This window comes from Acanthopagrus latus, chromosome 23 (assembly GCF_904848185.1).
Source record: "Acanthopagrus latus isolate v.2019 chromosome 23, fAcaLat1.1, whole genome shotgun sequence".
Classification (NCBI taxonomy): domain Eukaryota; kingdom Metazoa; phylum Chordata; class Actinopteri; order Spariformes; family Sparidae; genus Acanthopagrus; species Acanthopagrus latus.
The window spans coordinates 18641358-18661770 of NC_051061.1; the positions used below are offsets into that span (position 1 = coordinate 18641358).

A 20413-nucleotide genomic window follows, 5' to 3' on the forward strand; every position below is an offset into this window, starting at 1 on the left:
TGTCTTCAGTGTCAGGATTCAGTTTCATCATTTTAAAAAGAGGCTGGGAAACATGCGATCCAAACAAGACAAACATGTTTTTAGGTTGTGGTCTTTGTCCAGCCTAACAGGTTGCACAACAATCCCTTAACACACAGACATGCAATTGTACTAGCAACAGAAAAAAGTTTGAAATCCAGCCAGCAGAGGGCACTCGGGGCATAAACTCTTACCGGTCTTGTTGTTTCCTCTGCTCGGCCAGCTCATGCAATCTGCGCAGCATCTTTTCCTGCTTCTTTCCATCTTTCCGGGAACGTGAGGACACATTGCGAGCAAACTCTCTCTGCTTCAGCTCTTTAAGCCTCTGCAACACACAACAGCAAAACGATGACACGCCAGGAAAGAACAAAACACGTCAGTATCTCTTCTCATGCAGTTAAAAAGACAGACGCTTCTCTTGTGTTTTAACACAAAACAGATCTCCATCATGAGTGGAAATTGGAAATTACAAGTACCTGCTTGTGAGCGTGGTCATAAGAGTTAATATGGTTGTCAAACTCCTGGTGTTTGGTATACTGTTTGTCACATAGCTCACAGTAGAAATTGGCTCTCAGGTCCTCCAGAGCCTTTGCAATTGCTTTCTCCTTTTCCATCTGGTCCTGTTGTTAATGAGAAACACATGGGAGAATGAGTGACTGAATCTTAGACTGTGTTCAAGGAGTAGAAGAAGACACTTGATTACAGTAACTAGAGTCTTCTGTTTCCCTGCAAACAAGCATTTACCACAGCAGCCCTGCTACTCAGACTACAGGGGACAGAACCAACACAAATAATCAGAGAGACACAAAACTGAAGGACATCACCTTGTATTTTTGCCGCAGTTCCTCTGTGTCCTCTTTCTCCACTTCGAGCACTCTTCTCTTCTCTGTGGCATCCTCTGCATAGTCCAGCTACAAGCACAGATGCAGCAGTTACAGTTACAGCGCTCACACAAAACCAAACACCCCTGAATCAACGAGAGCATTTCAGATTCATCTTACAGGCCACAAGCTGTTATGCTGTTGGCACTTATGGGCTCCCGGGGTTGTGATTGGTCAGTTTGTTACTGCTTACGTTTTCTTCTATATGATTCAGATGGTGACAGATTGTTCAAGTCCATCTGAAATCTCATTAGTCATCCCTTTATGGAGTCTAAAATAATGTCAATATGAAAAATTGTCTTTGGCGCAATATCTTAAAAACTTCTATGCATAAACTGACCTTTTACTGGTATTCCACCGAATAGTGCAAAATTAGGAGCCACCATCGTGAAAAGAAAAAGGAATTATACAGTAAGTTTCTCCCTTGTGGCTTCTGATTTTCTCCTCAAAAGAGATCACAAGACGCACGATTTACAGAGCAGGTATGTACGCTGTAGCTGACAAGTTGAATTCAGTTATACTTTAATGCTAGAGTCATCATTGATTGTACCAGCACATCAGTGTGGAGGTCACCAGCCTCCTGAAGGCGAATGTATGACATGCAGCCATAATTGTGGAGGTCAAATGCAAATTACTACAGGAGCCGACGCTTTTATGTAATCAGTGGCATTCAGCAGGCAGCAGATCTGAAGTCCAGGCATCTGACCAACTTGTGTTACCATCTCTTATATGATTTTTAAACTACAATTAAAGCATATATGCTTTTTTTTTTTTTTTTAAACATTGGTAACATTGGTCATTTTGCTATCTGACAAGTTGACATTTCTTTCTATTCCTTGAGTGCCTTCTTCAACATCACAAACTTGCTTGACAATGGAACATTAAAATGTTACAGTTGTTAAAGAATCTTTAACTTTAATCTTTTTTTTTCCAACTCAACGTCGACCAAATGAGGCTGGAGTGCTACTTAAACAAAAAAAGACTTAGGATCACTCTCAGGCTAAAGCATTCACTAGAGCGAAAACAAGCCCATACCATGAGTCTTTCTTTGCTGAGCGATATGCATTGGCACCTATTCATTCATTCAGCTAATGTCCTCCTGGCATCCACAGTGCTCAGATTTGCCTGTCAGACTGCCAGTTGGTTAAGCTTGATTGATAACTTCAGAGAATGTTTTCGCTGCCGCTGAGCTTTACATGAGTCCTGCTGGATTTTGGCACTGTGCATGATGCTCTTTGGCTCATGTAATGATTTTCTGCCGTGGAAATGTATTTGAAGCGCCCAATGATTCTTCCACAGACCCTGTGGATATCAACACTGTGTCTTGGAAAGATTTTTAAATAAAATTCTATAAGCTTCACCCTTTTGTTATTTGTCTTTGTGCCAAGTGTCCCACAACTCTGCAGCTCAACTGCTGTTGGACTGAGTTGTTTCCACTGAGCAGAACAAAACTCGCACTTCATCACAACAGTTCAAAATGAGTTTACATTTGACAAACTAACCTGCTCTATTTATTTGTTAGCTGATGTTATCTGTTGATATTGGCCTCAAAGATATATTGTACAGATTTTCATGTTGTCAAATATGTGGCACTAAGAAACTTTTCATTAAAAAAGATTGTGATGCAGAGATGCTTGGAATAATCTATAATTATTCGATTCCCAGTAAAGTTTGTTGTGTTTAGCGCACTGATGTTGATGTTTGTTAAACTGTAAAATACGCAGCTTTCGTGTCTGATAACCACATTTGAGGGATCACTGCAAAAAAAATGATTGCCCGGTGTACTGATATTGGATTATTTCACTCCCTGATATTGGCACTGGCACACAAAGATCCCGTATTCCGGTTAGACTTTTAGTCTATATTTGTGTCATGCTGAGGGCCACTGAGACCAAGAATATTAGCTTCTTGACCACTGGCTGTTATGACATTTCATCACTTTGTTCTAAATTTATATCCATTACATTTATTCGCCAACTTGCAGACTAAAATCATTCAGTGTTGATTGGCTGATCAGACCACGTTGTGGGCAAGGCACTGAGTGAGACCACAGACAGAGAAGATGCTACGGAGCCAAAACATTGTTTTTTTTAAACTAATGTATTTTATCTTCCATCGGACACAAAAAGAATGCATACTGATGAAAGGAGAAGTGAACAGTTTTAATAATCTGCCAGCAGATAACTGATCTCTCTCTAACATGTTGGGCCACAGAACGAAACTAGAACATTTAAAAACAGCCTGAAGCTTTCCACCGTGTCCCCGTTAAGAACATAAATTAGTGATAGGAATTAAAATGAACATCAGCCTACCTCCATCTCCATCCGTCCCATCCCCATGACATCATACTTGAGGATGATGGGCACAGGGTCGGTGCGTCCTGAGGGAGAAGAGACAGAGAGAGGACTCGGTGAGTTTTTGAGATTGTGACGGAGGGCCAGCTCGGAGACAGCCTGCTTTTAGAGCATAGGGTGCTGGGGTTAGAGAATTTTTGCCTTGAAGTGCAAAGAGACCAGAAAGCTACAGTGAACCAAACACCAGCTATTCTCACAGCTTACAGCAGCCACCAAGTACAGATCACTTTATCTTATCTAGCCTTCCTGTTACATTTGATCTGGCTGCTGATTTCCATTTCAAATGAGTCAAATTAGTTGCAATTTATGTATATCTGGAGATTTATATGAAGTCAAGGGCATCAAGGTTGTTCAGCACTAAGTCTCATTAGACAAAAACTGTCAGCTTTAAGCAAATCTGTTTCCATATCTTTTCAGTGTATTTGAGGCACCCACCACCCCTCCCTCCACCCGTTCTCTGCTGCAGTCCTGTTAAACCAGAATGCCAAGTTTATCAAGGACGCTACAGCTTGAGGGGACGTGTGGTGGTGGTGTGTGTGTGAAGGGAGTTGCAACAGGCCTGCGCAGCTGCTGCCACTGCGACATCCTCCGTGAGGGGAACAAAAAGCTTCCCAATATTATCTAAGGCCAATTGCATCATCTCTTTCTGACATGTCTGCAGGCTGGCTGACCCTGCAAGCCCCTTCCACTGTCCTGAGGTCCAAATCTGTTCCCTTGTCCCAGGCCCCCTTCCTCATAATGACACAGAGCTGAAAGATTATTTTCCTCTGTCTACTTATCTACGTTATGTAAGCTGTGAAAAGAGCTAGATCGGAAGGAAATTAACTGTAGAAAAATAAACAAACCAAAGACAACCAAAAGAAAACAAAAAACAGAATGAAACATTAAAGATATAAAATATATAAAAATCAAAACTACTTTGGAGATTGACACAGAATTGCTTAATCCACTCATAATCAGCCAAACAAAGCAGAGAGAAAGACAAGAGTAAAAAATTAAAAAAGGACACAAGCACTGAACTACAGCAGAGTGACGTCACAGGCCAGGTATCGCCATGGTGACAGTGCAAGGGATGGGGATACTTACCTGGTGAAACATGGGTATGGGTAGGAGGAGAAGGAAGGGGAGGACACACAGACAGATAGATAGACAGGGGAATCTCAACACAAAAGGCATAAAAAGAATTTGGACTAGTCTGCTGCTCCTGTTGCCAGCCAGATACAATAATCAATCTTACTGATAGTGATTATCAATTCAGTTTGGTTTCAGTTTTTTTCCTCCCACATATATCAAAGTTAGTTTGTTTTCATGAATCAAGCTTTTACGTATACCATTGGGCGTATGGAATAACTACAAGCATTTGGCTTGAAAATGTATAATAAATGCTTCTTTGTCGGTTCTTCCAAATTTGACTAAAAGTAAAAAATACTTTGCATTTTCCGCTATCCGACCAAAGTAACACTTTGAGCCAAGATGAGCCCCGAAACAACATATGTAATGTGATAATGACATAACTTATTACTTTAAAAAAGGTGTAATTCGTAGAATATGGCCAGAACTCGAGGTAGCTCCAAAAACATCAGGAAGAGCAACAAACAAGTGCTGCTCTTTGCTAGCTATCCTTGGCTGTAGCTAGCTACCTTTAGCCAATTGGCTCATGACTGAGTTAGCCATGAAGCCAGTGGCTCTCGAGTTTGTCTAGACAGGGACCTCAGATCACAGGAGAAGTCACAACGGGCAGTTGGCCCCAGTTTAACTGGATTTGGCCGCCTGAAATGAGAGTGGACACGGCTGGACAACAAACTGAGACTGAACAGCCTCCAAGACTGACTGAGGTCAGTCTGACAACCAGGGATACAGTAAGCAGGTGATTTACAGCAGCTCTGACCGAGACTGTGACTTCAGGGACAACAAGACATCTCCACAACACAGTGCATAGACGCTTTTGACATAACTTCAAAACTGAAGTTTCTTCGCACCAACTGTTAGTTCATTCATGTTTTAAAGTAATATTCTGGCCATATCTTACACATTACTCCTTTTAACAAGGCTTCTTCCAGGCACATTCTTACTTTTCAGGACAGAGGAAGGTTTGGTTAATATCTGTTATTGCTCTACTAATTTAGTCATCACAGCCCAATGACATATTAATTCTGAAATCATAAATGCATGGGCATTGGAAAATATGAAGGCCTGCCTGGACTCTCAGTCCCACTGCAGTGTCTGGCAGCTGGGTGGGCTTTTAGATAAAAACCTCAACTATGATTGGATGATTGTGGAGAGTACTGATTGTACGATAACTACATCATAAGACTATCTTCTGACAGACATGTCTGTTCATATTCTTTGCCTAACAGAAGTTTAGAAGTGAAACCTCAAAAAAAGGGGGGAGTTGGTCTGTTAACCAGCCACTGCAGTGAAACATCTGAATGAAGTTACAAGCAAGGCCCAGAATTAGAGATTAATGAACAATTACAATCATCCCAAACTATCACCAATCTTTAAAACACAGTGACAATACTTCCACATTACCCATTCCAGTGGAAAAGAAAGGGACCAGACAAAAACAATGTGCATCTAAATCACGGGGTGTGAATCACAAGGTTTTAAAAAAACTGAAAACAAACAAAATGACAATGTTCTAAGAGTAATACATATGCATGATAAAATACAAGCAGCAGAATGAGGACTAATACAGAGAGAATTGAAAAGCCTATGTAGCATTGGTGCTCTGATGAGAGGAAAACAAAAAAAATGGGAGAAATCAAAACAAAGTAAAAAAAATAAAATAAAATAAAACAATTCAATTGGGGGATAAAATAACATTTACCACTAAGTTTACCATCAGCACAACATGGGCAGGATCAAATCGCTGTAAAAAAGAAACACCAATTGGTTAAGCAGGAAGATTGAGGCACATAGAGAAGGGAGGGTGGGGTTGGGAGTGTGGTTGTGGGGTTTAGGGGGGGAAGATTACCAGAGGGGCATCGGTGTGTCACCCCCCTCCCCAGCCCCCTCATCCCTTCACTCAGGGCTAGATGCTTACAGGGATTTATTCTCACCACGCTCTCCCAACCACTCGTCCAAGTCCCCAGGCCCCTAGCCTGGCATCACCTCGTTCTCCTAACCAGAATATGCCCTTTAAGGTACCAAACTACCACCCCTTACGAAGGACGCCAAAAGTCTCATATCCCCATAAAACCCAGCAACCCTTCCCTCTTTACCTTCATCAAAAACCCCATCAGATAAGAGCTTTTGGAGGAGCTGTACTGGGTGAGGGAATGGTAAAACATCTACTTTTGGAGCGCCTGTGTCTCAAATATCAAGTCTGAGATTATAAATGCCTCTAGGGACGACCACCATTTTCCCCCTTTGAGCTTTTCGCCTCGCAGACGCTTGTCAGCCCAGTTAGCAAATCTCCCAGAGATTCTCTCATTTCCTCGCTAGCTTACAGCCAGCAAGCTTTGTTTTTGGGATGTGCTTGACCCCGGAAAAAGTGAACACATGACACTTGTACAAATGTACCTGAGGAAAGAGCCAGCAAGGCTTTGAGCAGTGCTTAGAGCGGTTTCTGGGTTGCTGTGTAGCAGCAGTTTTACCAAAGTACACTAAAAAATGTGAACTGTGCGCCCATCTGGAGTGTTACATTTCACTCTATCGTGTGAAAGTAGTAGTTCAGCGTGTTACCTCCAACACTGCTTAAAGCCCCAGGTGAGTGTGACAGTTTGAGGCAGGCAGGTGTGCACCTCTGGGACAAACATGCTGTGCAGGAGGGGCAAAGAAACAGGGGGAGGACGGGAGCGTGTAACCATGGGGACAGAGACATTCGGGGTATAGAAGGGTGGTGAGGTTTTCCCTGTAAGTTGACTCTATGGCCCGGTCAGTAACAGACACACTCACACATCTCAGTCCCACATAATGACCACACACATACACACAAGTTTCACAGGTTTGGAGGTAGAAACAGGCAAACAAGCAGAGGGGGGAAAACTTGTCTACTTGGCAAGCCATTCAAATTCTGAGCCGTGGTTACAGCCAATCAGATACCCAACAGCAGCAACGGAAACTCAAAGAGGAAAAAAAAAATCTAACATACGTGTAGATGATGATTCTAAGGGATGTGATGGAATCATGGCTTCCTAAATCTATCTTGATTTCAAATGGATTTTGGTTCTTTGTTCAAATCGAAGCACTTTACACTTGTGCAGATTGAAATAAAGGTTTAGTGATTATGAAGCAAAGAGGAGGAAGCTGACAGAGGCCATTAGCCTACGGTACACTGTAAAAGGGGTGTTACATTGAGGTCAACTGCAGAGTGGGAGAAAGAAAACACACCCACACACACACACACACACACACACACACACACTGACATACAGAGGGGATCCAACAAACCTTACCTAAAAAGGGGCAAAAAGGACAAAAGAAGAATAAGAACAAAGTCAATACAGTGAAAAACTTAAAAAGGGGACACAATTCTTTCACTTCAAAAATTCAAAAACCTTCGCTTCTGGCAAGGAGGACAGGACAGGAGAGCAAGATTATGATTGTCCAGCAGACTTCAATGAGATACAAGGGTGCAATTGTGTTCAGTCTACCCTTAAGTGCCTTAGCAAATTTCACCGGAGACGGTTGGCTCCAATGCCGGGCCATTAATTCCTACACAACAACTGGACACACTTTGCCGCAGTCTCATCTGCCCACAAAGCAGGATGCTTACATAACCACACATCAGTGATGCCAGCGGCAAAAACAAGAGCACAGTCAGCCCCTGCAACTTGTTCTCTCCTCCACACAAAGCACAAATCCTTATCACATCAAATAGATTGCTATTCAGCTGTTCAAGGCCGGATGGAAATAAACAATGATGAACACCGAACGCTATGCTCAAAAATTACTGCTGTGCTGTCGCTTTGCATTCACTTGTCAACCTGCCCAGAATGAAGCGGCTTCCTGGTCTGCTCTGGTCCCTGGCCACAGTCAGGCTGAGAATACCTATGAGACAACACAGGGGAACCAAGGCCATATATGTACATGAACAAGAGTGGCTAGAGCAGCCAGGACGCAGCTCAACAGCCAGTTGTCACATCCGTGTGTTATCTAACGCATAAATGTCAAACAATGACTTATCACGGCTATTCAATCAGATGCAAATATATGCATAGATGAAAATCAACTAGGGATTAACAGCAATACCTCCACACTGATGCGCCTTCTAATTGTGAAAATGACTTTGAAACAAACTCCAAAATGGAAGATAATGGGTATTTATTTCTTCTCCCTCCAGACTCATTTTCTACATTTTTTATTTATTTTTTGAAACAGAGCACATTGATCAAGAAGACACAATAACCTCACGTTTAAGAAGTGCTGATGCTTGAAATACTCACAATAAATCAAACTCATGAAATATGTTTATTGGCTCATTTTTTCCAAAAGCAACTGTCTACACACTCAGTTTGTGTTTGTTAAAAAATATTTGTATGCATTTTTTTAAGATGACCTGCATCCAACCAATGAAAATGTGTAGTCACATCTGACAGAATTTTTTGGCACGTGTGACCTAAAAAAAAGCTGCGCCCTAGAGCCTAGTTTCTCTGTTGAGGCTCAGCAGGCTAAACCTTTCATTCCATCAACGTCACCTCCAAAATGAACATGTCTACACTACTGTGTTTCAGTTTCGTCATGCACAAATTTCATTCTCTTTGTCCATTGTCAAACAACTGAAAATCTACTTTCCAGAACCTTAAACACAAGGAAGGCAATTAGGTGACTACGCTGCCTACAAATTCAATAAAGCAGCATTATTCTGAACTTTAAATGCTAGTGACTGACTTACTTTGTCTCTATATGTTCACATCTATGGCAATAACCTACATGTAGTTTGGGCATGGGCTGGAGACTCCATTTCGCAGTTCTGTTTCTCATTAAAATGCTGACACTGAGCCCGTGTTACTGCTGAGTTTACAGGGAGAGCCACGCAGTTGAGCAAGAGTTGCAGCAAAGACAGATGAAGTGGACGGAAATGACTGCATGACAGTTACAGAAATGAAACTGGCAGATTTGAGGTTAAGGATAGAGAAGAACATGGAGGAGGACGTAGACAAACCAAAATGCCAGAAATGATGAGGAAAAACAAGCTCCATTCACAGCAGCCTGCGAAGACTCATTGGCCTGCCAGTGATGACATCACTCACGGACAATGCTATACATCATCCTCTTTGGAGAGTGCAGAGAGGGGTGAGGCTTTGAGAGAGAGCTGAAGTTAAAAGACAGAGAATAAAGATACTGATGAGGAAACGGGGTGAAGAGACAGGACGAGGCTCAGTGGAAAGATGCCAGGGCTCTGCACCACTGCCTCTCAGCCAATGAGTCCATGAGCACAGCAGGGTTGAGCTAATGAGGTGCTGATGTTAGCCAAGACCAACCCACACACTCGACAGTGTTCGGCCCGCTCCCTCTTACAGCAAGTCAATATCAACTAGGCCATCCAATTACAGATGTCTCCAGAAAGTAAACCTCCTTAATGCAGCTTTCTAGTTGAAAGCTTTCTACATCCTGCAGAATTAATTCAATGAGCTGGGCTTAAAAAGCCTCTTCGTGATACAGCTTTCCCTACACTCAAGAGACAACCATCTTTAATCACTATATATATATATATATATATATATATATATATATATATATATATATATATATATATATATATATATATATATATATATATATATATATATATATATAATAATAAACTTTCTGCTGTTTGAATCATTCATACCTAAAGTCTTGCAATCTATCGTTTGGGGCAACTCCGACCTTCAAAGCTATGTCCGAACCAAAACGATTCCTGTGGAGATGGACCTTTTGTTAAATAATGAGATCCTTTTCTTAACTAGAAACAAAAGGTCTCGTTTTGAAATCTTGCAAGATGAGTTGTTACGGTTGTTGCCTCAACTTGATTGTCAAAATGTTTAGAAGTCAGACATGATTATAAATTCCAGTTAGTAAACTTCAAACTTCACATCACCTTGTATGCAAACATCTCACTAGATTTCGGAACAACACTACTCATTAAGCGAAACCTGTTTCCAAAACGGATCTAATTATGTAACGACAAAGGAAACTCGTAATGGAATTGGAGAATCAGAGTTCCGCCACAGCTGAGGCTGAGGTGATCTCTGGACAAATTTCAAAACTTTTGGTCATTATTTGTCATTTCAACTCTCAAACGTGTAAATATATGGCCCAGATTAATAAAAGACTCTCAAATGCATGCCTTCTACTGCAAATTGGTTCTGGATTCGGTCCAATTTCATTGCTACAGAGGCCTGAAGCTGTAAATACAAGTGGCCTAGAAAAGGCATAAGAGGGTCATTTGCCTGTTAATTCATGCGCTTTACATTCCAGCCAAGAGGCAGCCATGTTGGATAGAGCTGCGGCTAACATGTTTGTGTTCAACCAGAATCAACCATGTGCTCTTCGTTAGCACTCCTGCATCACTGCCCCGAATGAAAATAAATGTTTCAAAAGAGAAACAACATTTTGCTCCTGAAGGCAAGATATAAACCTGATCAGAGGATGTTTGTTTTTAATCGGGGGTTCAGAGAGAGATCTTACGTGCTGGTACAGCAGCAATCCAAAGACCATAACAACTGTAAAACAACTGGATGTGAAGAAAATTGACCAATTACACTGTCATTTTGAAGGGCAAAACACCATTTTAATCTGTGTTGCTGTTAACTAAATGCAACACTGAAGACAAATAAACACTTCACTTCCGCCTCCCAACCCCCAGAATCCCTGCCCTCATACTTTCCAAAGCCTCTGGAACATACTCCTCCCTCTTCAAGCTGCATGAACAACTGGAATTATGTTTGTTTATATAAAAATCCATTTCACCCAGCAACACACACAGAGGGAGAGATCAGCGAAAGAATGTAAAGAGAAAAGAAAATTTGCTGATATAAAAAAAAAAACCTGGAAAAGTGAGGGGAAAGAAAATGACAGAGGGTAGTGGCTCAGTACCACCAGCATACATTCAACATAGGTGTACAGAAGAGTGAGTCCTTACCCTGCATAGTTTTGCCAAGGCCTTGCCCCAACTTCCAGCCATGTTTCTGGAGCAGCCGGTGCCCGATGTTATCCTAGTAGAGAGAAGAGAGGAGAAAAAAACCAAAAATATTCCAATAATAAGAGAAGCTTTTCTCCGTGGGCACTGGTCAAAAAACAGACAGACAAACAAACATACAAAATAAAAATAAAACAATCAGATCACGCTATCATCATCAGCACAACCACCACCACCATCACCATCATCATTTTTTGTCATCCACATCACCTACAGCGTGTAACATCAGTGTCTTCCAGCACAAGGAGTGGTAAGGGCGGTTGGGGGGTGGGAGAAGGGGAGATAGAGGGTGGGAGACTGAGAGGAAGGGTAGCTTTTCCACTATGATGAATACATGAGGCTATATGTAGCCTGTAAACTACAGAATATCCTCCCACAGGAGTTTAAAAACCTTTTTCTTTTAATCAAATCATTTTTTTTTAAAGTTGAAAATTGGGCATGAGCATTTCTATGTTTTTTTTTGGATGATAAAGATAAACACATCAAGTCACATCCACTAACTGAGAAGTTAAGAGGAGAAGGAAGGAAGGAGAGGGAAATATATGTATCACACGCATACATATATGAACCACTACAGAGCAAGATCTTAGTACACAAAGAAAAGTGACACAGAACAGGTATGGAAATCTTGCATTAACAAAACAAGACCAGAATCTCCAAGCTTGCTGTGATTCCGTAACCATGACAAAGGGGAGCACCATGAAACATATGCAGCTGTCACAAAAAAATATAGCAAGAGGAAGAGACAGAAGTGGAGCTAGTGGGCCTTGGATTACCATTACAAGGCCCAGTGTGGACAGAATATGCACGTGTGAGGGGGATATGTGGGTGTGCAGGTGAAGAGAGGGAGACATTGTGTGCATGTAGCCCCATGAGAGACACTAGAAATAGCTATGGTGCATGTTTTTGGAAACCTCCAGCATCTCTGGTTTGTTATCAACAGTTTGGTCCCAACCACGCAACTGCTGTTTTTTTTTGTTTTTGGTTTAAACGTAACACACATTTCACACCTTTTATTGAATAATTCTTGGAAATATCATTAATATATCTCAATATTTTTAAAAATGCCTCAAAAGCACTTCATAACTGCTATGACAGGACAACCAAATCAAATATCACAATACTGATTAGAGCTGCACAATATAATGGTTTAGCACTGACATTGTAATGTGCATGTGCATGATAGGCAGTCTTGGCCATTTTCTAAGATGTATTACGACATAATAAAGGCATTTGCAGCAAGCTAAACCAAGGCTCAACTAGTCTGCTGCCGGCCAGTTTGGGCGTTGTCAAGGCAAAAAAACTGACACCCACAGAATGGTAAATGTAGTATCACCTCGTCCTGAAGTGGAAAAGTCTGCATATTAACTTCATAATAAATTTGTTAACATCCACTGAAGTTAGACATGATTTTAACAGAGTTAAATAAATACCCCATTTTGGTCCAGCGGGAGCCAGAGGGGTATTCAAGTGACATTCATTTCAAACCTAATATGGAGAAGATCAGGCAACTGATAATTAATCAGAGAGGTTTTGAGAGGAGTGCAAGAACATACACAACAGGAATTCCTAGCACACTCTGGGGCAAATGTGCATGTCTCAGACCATTATATCACTAGTATGGGTCAGCAAGAAAACAAAAACATTAAGTGAAATGCAAGACCGTCCCACCAATACACACTACAGTACATCCTCAAGCACAAATAAACAGGAGACAATGAGATTTCTTGATAAGCAGTGTTGTTCTGTTGTGATTATAACTATTCCAAGCTTGTCTAACATTCACCAGAGTGCTGCATTCTACCAAAAAAAAAACAAAAAAAAACATACAAACCAAACAAAAAGGATATTTATAATCACAAAGAGATTTACATCAACTTTCACAAACAGAAAGTGAAGGGGTTGGAACAAAACAGCATGCAGCTTTTTGTTAAAGAGTTTTAACAAAAAGGATCGTCGGTGTTAGTAGCGCACTGTGAATGGTACACATACAGAGGGGTGGGGCGGGCTGGGGTGGATGGCGGGGTTAACAAAACTCAAGATGTATTAGTATCAGGTGGATCAGGCACAAAGAGGAAGGTGATGGCTCAACAGGGCTCAATTAGCTCTCTTTGACAAAAAAAGAGGAGGCCGGGGACAGAGCAGGCTGAGCCATGATGGAGGTGAGTCTCTAGGGTGGTGGAGGTGAGCTTGGCTTGTATGGGTTAGTGCATGTGAAGGGGAGAGGTAGTCACACACACAGCACACACTGCATCTCCGCCCACGAAGGTCTTACTTGGGATAATTGGTTTTTGTTTTGTTTTGTATTTCAGAGCAAACTGTTGCCTTCCTTTGCCCTACTTAATATTTACAATCGTGATGGCTGGAATAAATACTACATCCAAAACATCTGGCTGATGTTTGCCTCTAATACCCGAGGGAGAGGCTGAACCGCTTCACTTCCTGTTTCTGTTTTTCCCTCCATTTCATGCATGTATGCACTGTGCTTACTCTCTATGACTGTCGGATACCTTCCGCTGTGGGATGAGATAAGACAGGAATTTGTGCTGGGTCTCACATGAACTGGAGACAGCCTGGACTGCTTGTATCGTAACTAGAAACTATAAGGCTACATTGCCATGTTATCACTGTGTATTAAATGTCCCTGCTTGGTAGCTCCTGGACATGTTAAGAGATATACAGAATTAGAGGCTGTGCGTCTGATAGAGTATGTTGCCTCCTCCCTGGTGGATAAAATGTCCCCCGACTTCACTGTGTAGGAAAACACTGCAGAATCTGCTGCAGTGAGCGCCTCCCCTCCAACCGACATTGGGTATGCTTCTGTCCCCTACTGCAGTATTATGGTGCAGTAACACTCTACACATGAACATTTATATTGATTTGGGGGATTAGCTGATCTATGAGGCTTGGAGCAGGGAGGGAAATAAGAACTCGCTGAATCCTCAGCCTCTAAACAATCCCTGTTCGCTGTACTTTTTATCAAATAAAACAAATCTGACCGTGTGCATTTTTTTTTTTTTTTAAATAAAGCTAAATAAAAACAAGGGCAGATTGGATGAGGCACCAGTCGCAACTGCTGACACTGATAGAGAGATTAGTTCAAAATGGGCTCAGCAAAGGTTAGAGGGCGGAGGTGAGGCGCAGACTGCGTGTTGAACAACAGATGAGTGCACCAAAAGAATAGACAGACAGACGGATGAAAGCAACGACGGCGAGTCCAACAGCAGTGCAAGTGGAGTGAAGGCATTTCCATACGAACCTGGCTTTAAAATACTGGGCTGTCAAAAAAACAGTCACACGTGACACAACGTAAGAAACCGGCCAAACGCTTTCAACTGCAAATTCTGCTAGCTTCTCTAGTTTCTTTAAAAAATGCAAATCTCTCTCTGCTTTTAAACAAACATAATACTGTATACAAACAGAAAAGGTAGGCATGTCAATAAATCCACCAACTGACTGTTAATACAGGAGAAAGAAAAATAGAAAATGTTATCCAAACAAAAGAGATCTACAAAGGGGGGGGGGGTGTTTTGTATAAAAGTGTGCACTGTGCTGTCATCGGCACAGTTCATGGCAAAAGATGTGGGTCAGGGAAGTGATATGCAGGGGACCCCACCTAGAGACCTCAGAGGATTTAGGATTTGTTTTTGCTTCTGTCTGTGCAGCTATTTATGATATGTGAGTGTTTGTTTGCTTCTGTCTGGGCATAAGAATTTGTGTAACACAACAGGCATATTTACTCATGTAAAGCACATATTTTATTTAATTTTCAAAGGGATGACCAGTCTCAACAACAGATCTGAGATCTGAAAAGACAACTGAGACAGGCCCTTTAGGGATCTGTCTTCCAAAAAGTGAAGTGTGCTGTTGCAGTTACTCATCTTCCTCTCTCATGTCCCTGCAGAATGTCTTTTGGCAAGTGCTGATAGTGGACTGACAGGACCTGCTGTCTGCTGCTCCTCATAAACTCGTGCAGCTCGGTTGTATCTGGTGCTCTGTGCATTCCTGGTCAGTAACAACCACTGCAGGTGTGCCTAAATGGAAACAACTGTCTCAGCGCACCAAGAGCCAAACGAATAAAGCAGAAGGCTCCGACTTCCCAGTAAATTGAGGCAAGTGTGGGGATTAAAGATTTCAATCAACTAAGTGAGGGGAAAATGACAGAAGCAGAGTCCAATTAAGATAAGTGTGTATATGTAATAAAAATACATACTTACCGTAATTCTGAAGCCCAGTTCATCAACTGAAAGTTTATCACCGTGCACTTACGTTAAAAACACTAAAGGTCAAGGTTTGAGGGCTCTCCAAAGACTGTAAGCACAGACTTAAACACTTGCATTCTCACTGAGTTTGTAGTAAGGCGATGGGGTTTGTTTACAGGCAAATGCTTTGGTTATTTTTTGGGTTGGTTTAACGTTTTTTCTCTTACTCTGTTGCAGACAAAAAAGAAAACTATTCAGGGGGACCCCAGCAATGACCACGAACATCTCTGCTGCTCACGGATTTAAGACTGGTGCTAAAAAAAGCATGTGTTGTAAAAAAGTGGGTCAGGTTTTTAAAAGGACTGGGTTTGACCTTTTCCTTGTGCTCCTCTTTGCCACCGAATAGGTGACAAAAGTCACGCAGTTAACAGTGTCAAACACCTGGCTTTAAATCAAAAGGCTACACAACAGCTGATACATTGCACCCAAAATATCCCTTTTTCTTGGCCGTTTCACTTAATGTAACCCAATTCCTTTTGAGCTCCAGTATCTGTATTCCAGAATATTAGTGAAGACTAAACCTTGGATAAAAGCAAATACACAACAAACTGTTTACCAACAAATCTTCCTGTGGCCTGTGAACGTGTGTCTCTTAGATTTCCAGCATGTGTGTGTGGTTTCTGTGGCTCTGAGGCTGCCCGCTGCATATCGCTCTGGGACAGGGTCAGGTAAGGGGAGGAGGGTAGGTTTGAGGGACTGGAGGGGGGGAGGGGGGGCAGGAGACGTGGGAGGAAATGAGTCTGGGAGGAAAATCGTAGTAGTGATTAGGACAGAGTGTTGAGAGAAAATAGTACTGAATGCTACCAAGTTAACACATGCAATGCAAAAACAATGTTAGAGAGAAAAAGAGCAAAGACCAAAGGGGGAAGACAGAAAGAGAAAAAAGATCCCAATAAAGTACCACAGACCTCTAGCTGCCTATAGATCACACACAATAAGTGGCAGGGGAGGGGCTCCGAGCAGCTGGGCCGAAGCATTCAGTGAGATGTAACACTGGTGGACAACTGCCAGAAATCGTACCACCTTAGAGATTTGCACTGCGGAGGCAGGGGCAGACCTGTGTGCCTAACAACAAACTGCATGTTAGTCTATGTGTTTTAACATCTAATGTGACATTTTAGTTATCCTTCTAAGTGATCATGTCTGTCTCAGATCTGTTTTGAAACTTCTCCTGATGCTGTGAGACATTTAGCCCATATGTTTGCACATTTTCAAACAGACACTGTGTCATTTGGATCATGAAAAAGCACCTGATGTAACGACAAGTGTCACCAAATCCTCTAAAATAATCTTCAACACTTTTTATGATTACCTGTCTGTGGATAAAAAAGTCTGCCACCTTTTTCTTTGGGCATGCAATTTCCAAAAGGAACATGTCAGTGTGCAAGTACAATCATAAGCGAGTAAGTGACAGGACAGCGCCACTGATGTGAGAAGAACTTTGTGATGCTGCAGCGCGGCCCTCAGCGCCCCTCCAAAAATAATAGCGCAGGAGCAAAAAAGAGCCACTCAAGCCAGGTGAGCAGGCCACCTCTCTCCCTTTGTTTTCTCCCTCTCCACCACCCACACACACACTGTGGGATGTTTGTGTGTGCCTGTGAGGAAGCAGGTCATACATTAAAATCTATAACAATTAAGTAATTTTAATGCTCGTGGTTCACTTGATTACAACACACAGTGTGATTATGTAAATTGTTTTTCCAACAAATACGACAACTGTTTTTCTCCTGCTGCTTAAATCTTAACACGGGGCCAGGTAACATTCATTTGACGCTTACAGCTCTCTTCATTGGTTACAAATACAGTAGACTTTTGTTAAATGCAGGCAATGTTTAGTCTAGAGCCTGACTGATATATAGGTTGGCCGATACTGGCCTACCGTAGATCAGTATCCAAGTATATGTTTGTTGATATTAAATTAGTGCAGAAAAAAAGAGGCTTGTGGTAATTTTTATTGATGAAAATCTCAGTTCACTGATGTCATTTTAAACAAATGATTTTAAGTTAAACTGCAATTTATCCTTTCCATGTTACAAAGGTCTGAAAACCACATTCAAGAGATTGTTGCAAAAATGATTGTGATGCTAAACTTTAACAGAGGAAAAACAAGCTTTTTATTTAACAAGGTAATTATCAATTAACTAGTGACCATTTACATGCCTGACAACTAATTAAGGATGCGCGTTATGCCCGTTTGTTACACGCCAATGCTCAATACATCTGTTACAGGCTGGAAAAACAACAACTGCAGCATTTTTTTGATCTCTACCTGGTTGCTGATCCTGTAAGATTGGCTCACAAAGCACATCCATAACATGGAGGAGAGGTGACCCGACACTGTGTGTACTCAGAGGAGTTTGGGCCTGCTCACCACAGTGCTTCAGAGACAAGAAGAGGGGGATGAAGGGAGTGGGAAAGACAGAAAGAAGAGAGCTGCCTGCGCTATTATCTATGTGCCTCTTCAGCGAAAAATGCAGTCCCAGTTGCACAAGCACCATGCCAGCACAGAATGACAGAGGGTACTGTACACCGAATCACTGTGTAGTAGGGAGGGAGCGAGAGAGGTAGAGAGAGAATAGATGTAGAGTGTGACAGTAGTGAAACAGAGAGAGACAGTCAGAGAAGCGTTACAAGGACCCTAAAGATAGGAGTAAGAAAGCAGAGCGTGCAAATACAAACCGGGTCATTGCTGCTTAGCTAATAGGGGCCAATTCGCTGCAGGAGAGAAATGTCGAACACCCCAAGTTGTGTACAATAAGATAACTGTCCTATAGACACAAACACTATACACTAACACATAAATTCTAAAGCTACATAGAAACACACTCACTCAAACACAAATGTAGCCATTCACACCATCTAATGTGCGCTCTCTTGCTTGTTAAATGGAGTGGAATAAGCACTGCACACTTTTAATTAACAAATGAGCCACTGCAAATGCACAGGATAAATAATATGGTTCTCTAATCTACCTAATTTGGCCATTTTATATCCATGTCTGCCCTGCAACATTAATTCATTCTGTTTTTCTCATTTCAAAAAGGCTTTCAGTTCCCTTGTTAATACATTTTAAAAAACAGGGACAGGTTGAAAAGATCACATAAATATATCAAACCTGCAGTGCTCTATAGCAACCCCACTCAGAGCAGATATATCTAGTAGCCACAATAAAAATATGGGCATTATCAAATATGTACTGAATGAGTAAAAAAACAAACATAATGGCCATTAGTGGCAGTGCTTTATCCACCCCATGCTTTCAGAGTCATCTCATCTCATAGTGCTAAGATGACTAACAATGACTAATGGGATACTGATACAAAAAAATCAAACGTTTATCTGTAAGCTCTACATAAAACAGGAAGATCTAGCATATACATCATCATTTTAACTGTCACACAGGAAATGGAGTAGGCAGAGGACATGGGAAGTGGGAGGGACTTAAAGGGATATTAATGGACATGAGACAAGTGACTCTACAGGTTAGGTGGCAAAAAGGGTGTTCAAGAAAACACTGGATGTATCTACATGGACAGAATGGATGGAGTAAAAAAGGTGTGGTTCTTATTTCTCCCTGGACCAATCATCCACTCTCACAGCTGGTCCAATGGTGCGGGATGATAGATGCAGCCTTACCGATTCGATGGGCTTGTCCAGGGACGCCTGCTCCAGCTCCAACTGGCCCTCTTCATACTGGTCAAAGTGATTCCCACCCTGGAGTGACATACATTTTAAAGCTTATTTTAGAAATGTATTACCGTGTACTGGACATTTCTTACCAATTTTCTGACATTTCATAGAGTAAACAAATGATTGAATTATTAGCAGATTAATATATGACACCAAAATTATTATCATTGGAAGCCCTTATCAGTAGCAGTTGAGCGTTTGAGGAAAAATCCATTATGAACCTCTAGTTGATTTCATGGAAACAAGAAGACAGTGTATTTTCATTTCTGTTTTCAAAACAATGAGACAGCACTGTGTAAGGAGGTGCGCCTACTGCCTGTCAATCCCACTGAATAACAGTCAATCACACTGAATAATATTAATAACACAATTGGAAAAACATTCCAGCAGTTATATTACCCACAACACAAAGGAGCGTTATCATCAAGAAGCAAACCCAGGTCTGTAATGCAACCCGTGCTGGGTTGATTACGCTTTGCAACAACCATTTATGATGAAAAAGGTTTCTTTGTTTTTTGATCCGTTACCTAGACGTGTGTTTTACCATGCCGTATTTTGACCAAAATCATTACAATACAAGCTTTCGTGTTAGAACTGAAAGCCCCACCCTGGTGAACTCTGGCATTTTCATTTCAAAATTTTCAGAGTCACTTCCTGACACTGTTGATAAGCTAAGCCGTTTGCAAAACATTTTCTGACAAAGCTCCAAGAACCAGAGAGAAACAGGTACGCTATCATGCTGTATATGTGACTGTGTTAGCCCCTTTGTTACCCATTATCCCCTCATAACCCATCATACATCTTACATCACAGCTTTAAATGTACAAGTTCATTCAGCCATGATTGACTTGATATCCGTCTCTTTATTTCTTAGTTCAACGCTGGAAAAAAAATAACAAGCCTTCCTCCTTAGGTTATTTATTGTCCGAATTTTAAGCATAGCTTTTACTTATAAATTAAGTATAAAGAGTATTCATGTTTAAGTCTGTGCCTGGTTGGGACAGACAGTGAGTAATGGGCTTGGTACCCCAACCAAAAGGAGTGTGTTTATAGAGCGGTTTCTGCTCGGAGACAGATGGC

The 20413-nt window shown here is 41.5% G+C and overlaps 1 protein-coding gene across 6 annotated transcripts in view; it reads right to left on the minus strand.

Annotated features, from left to right (window-relative positions):
- The window catches only part of gpatch8 (G patch domain containing 8), a 29127-nt gene that overhangs the window by 5182 nt on the left and 3532 nt on the right, over positions 1-20413 (minus strand). The window contains exons 2-10 of one of the 6 annotated variants that reach the window (XM_037088415.1): positions 19280-19357; positions 18323-18358; positions 14641-14659; positions 11325-11397; positions 6084-6125; positions 3212-3279; positions 843-929; positions 495-638; positions 213-343 (exon numbers count right to left, since the gene is read on the minus strand). In XM_037088415.1, the coding sequence (XP_036944310.1) occupies positions 213-343; positions 495-638; positions 843-929; positions 3212-3238 (389 nt within the window). In that variant the 5' untranslated portion in view covers positions 3239-3279; positions 6084-6125; positions 11325-11397; ... (1 more) ...; positions 18323-18358; positions 19280-19357. The remainder of the gene's footprint in view (positions 1-212; positions 344-494; positions 639-842; positions 930-3211; positions 3280-6083; positions 6126-11324; positions 11398-14640; positions 14660-18322; positions 18359-19279; positions 19358-20413) is intronic. The other 5 variants (XM_037088416.1, XM_037088412.1, XM_037088414.1 and 2 more) reach the window with 5 other exon arrangements.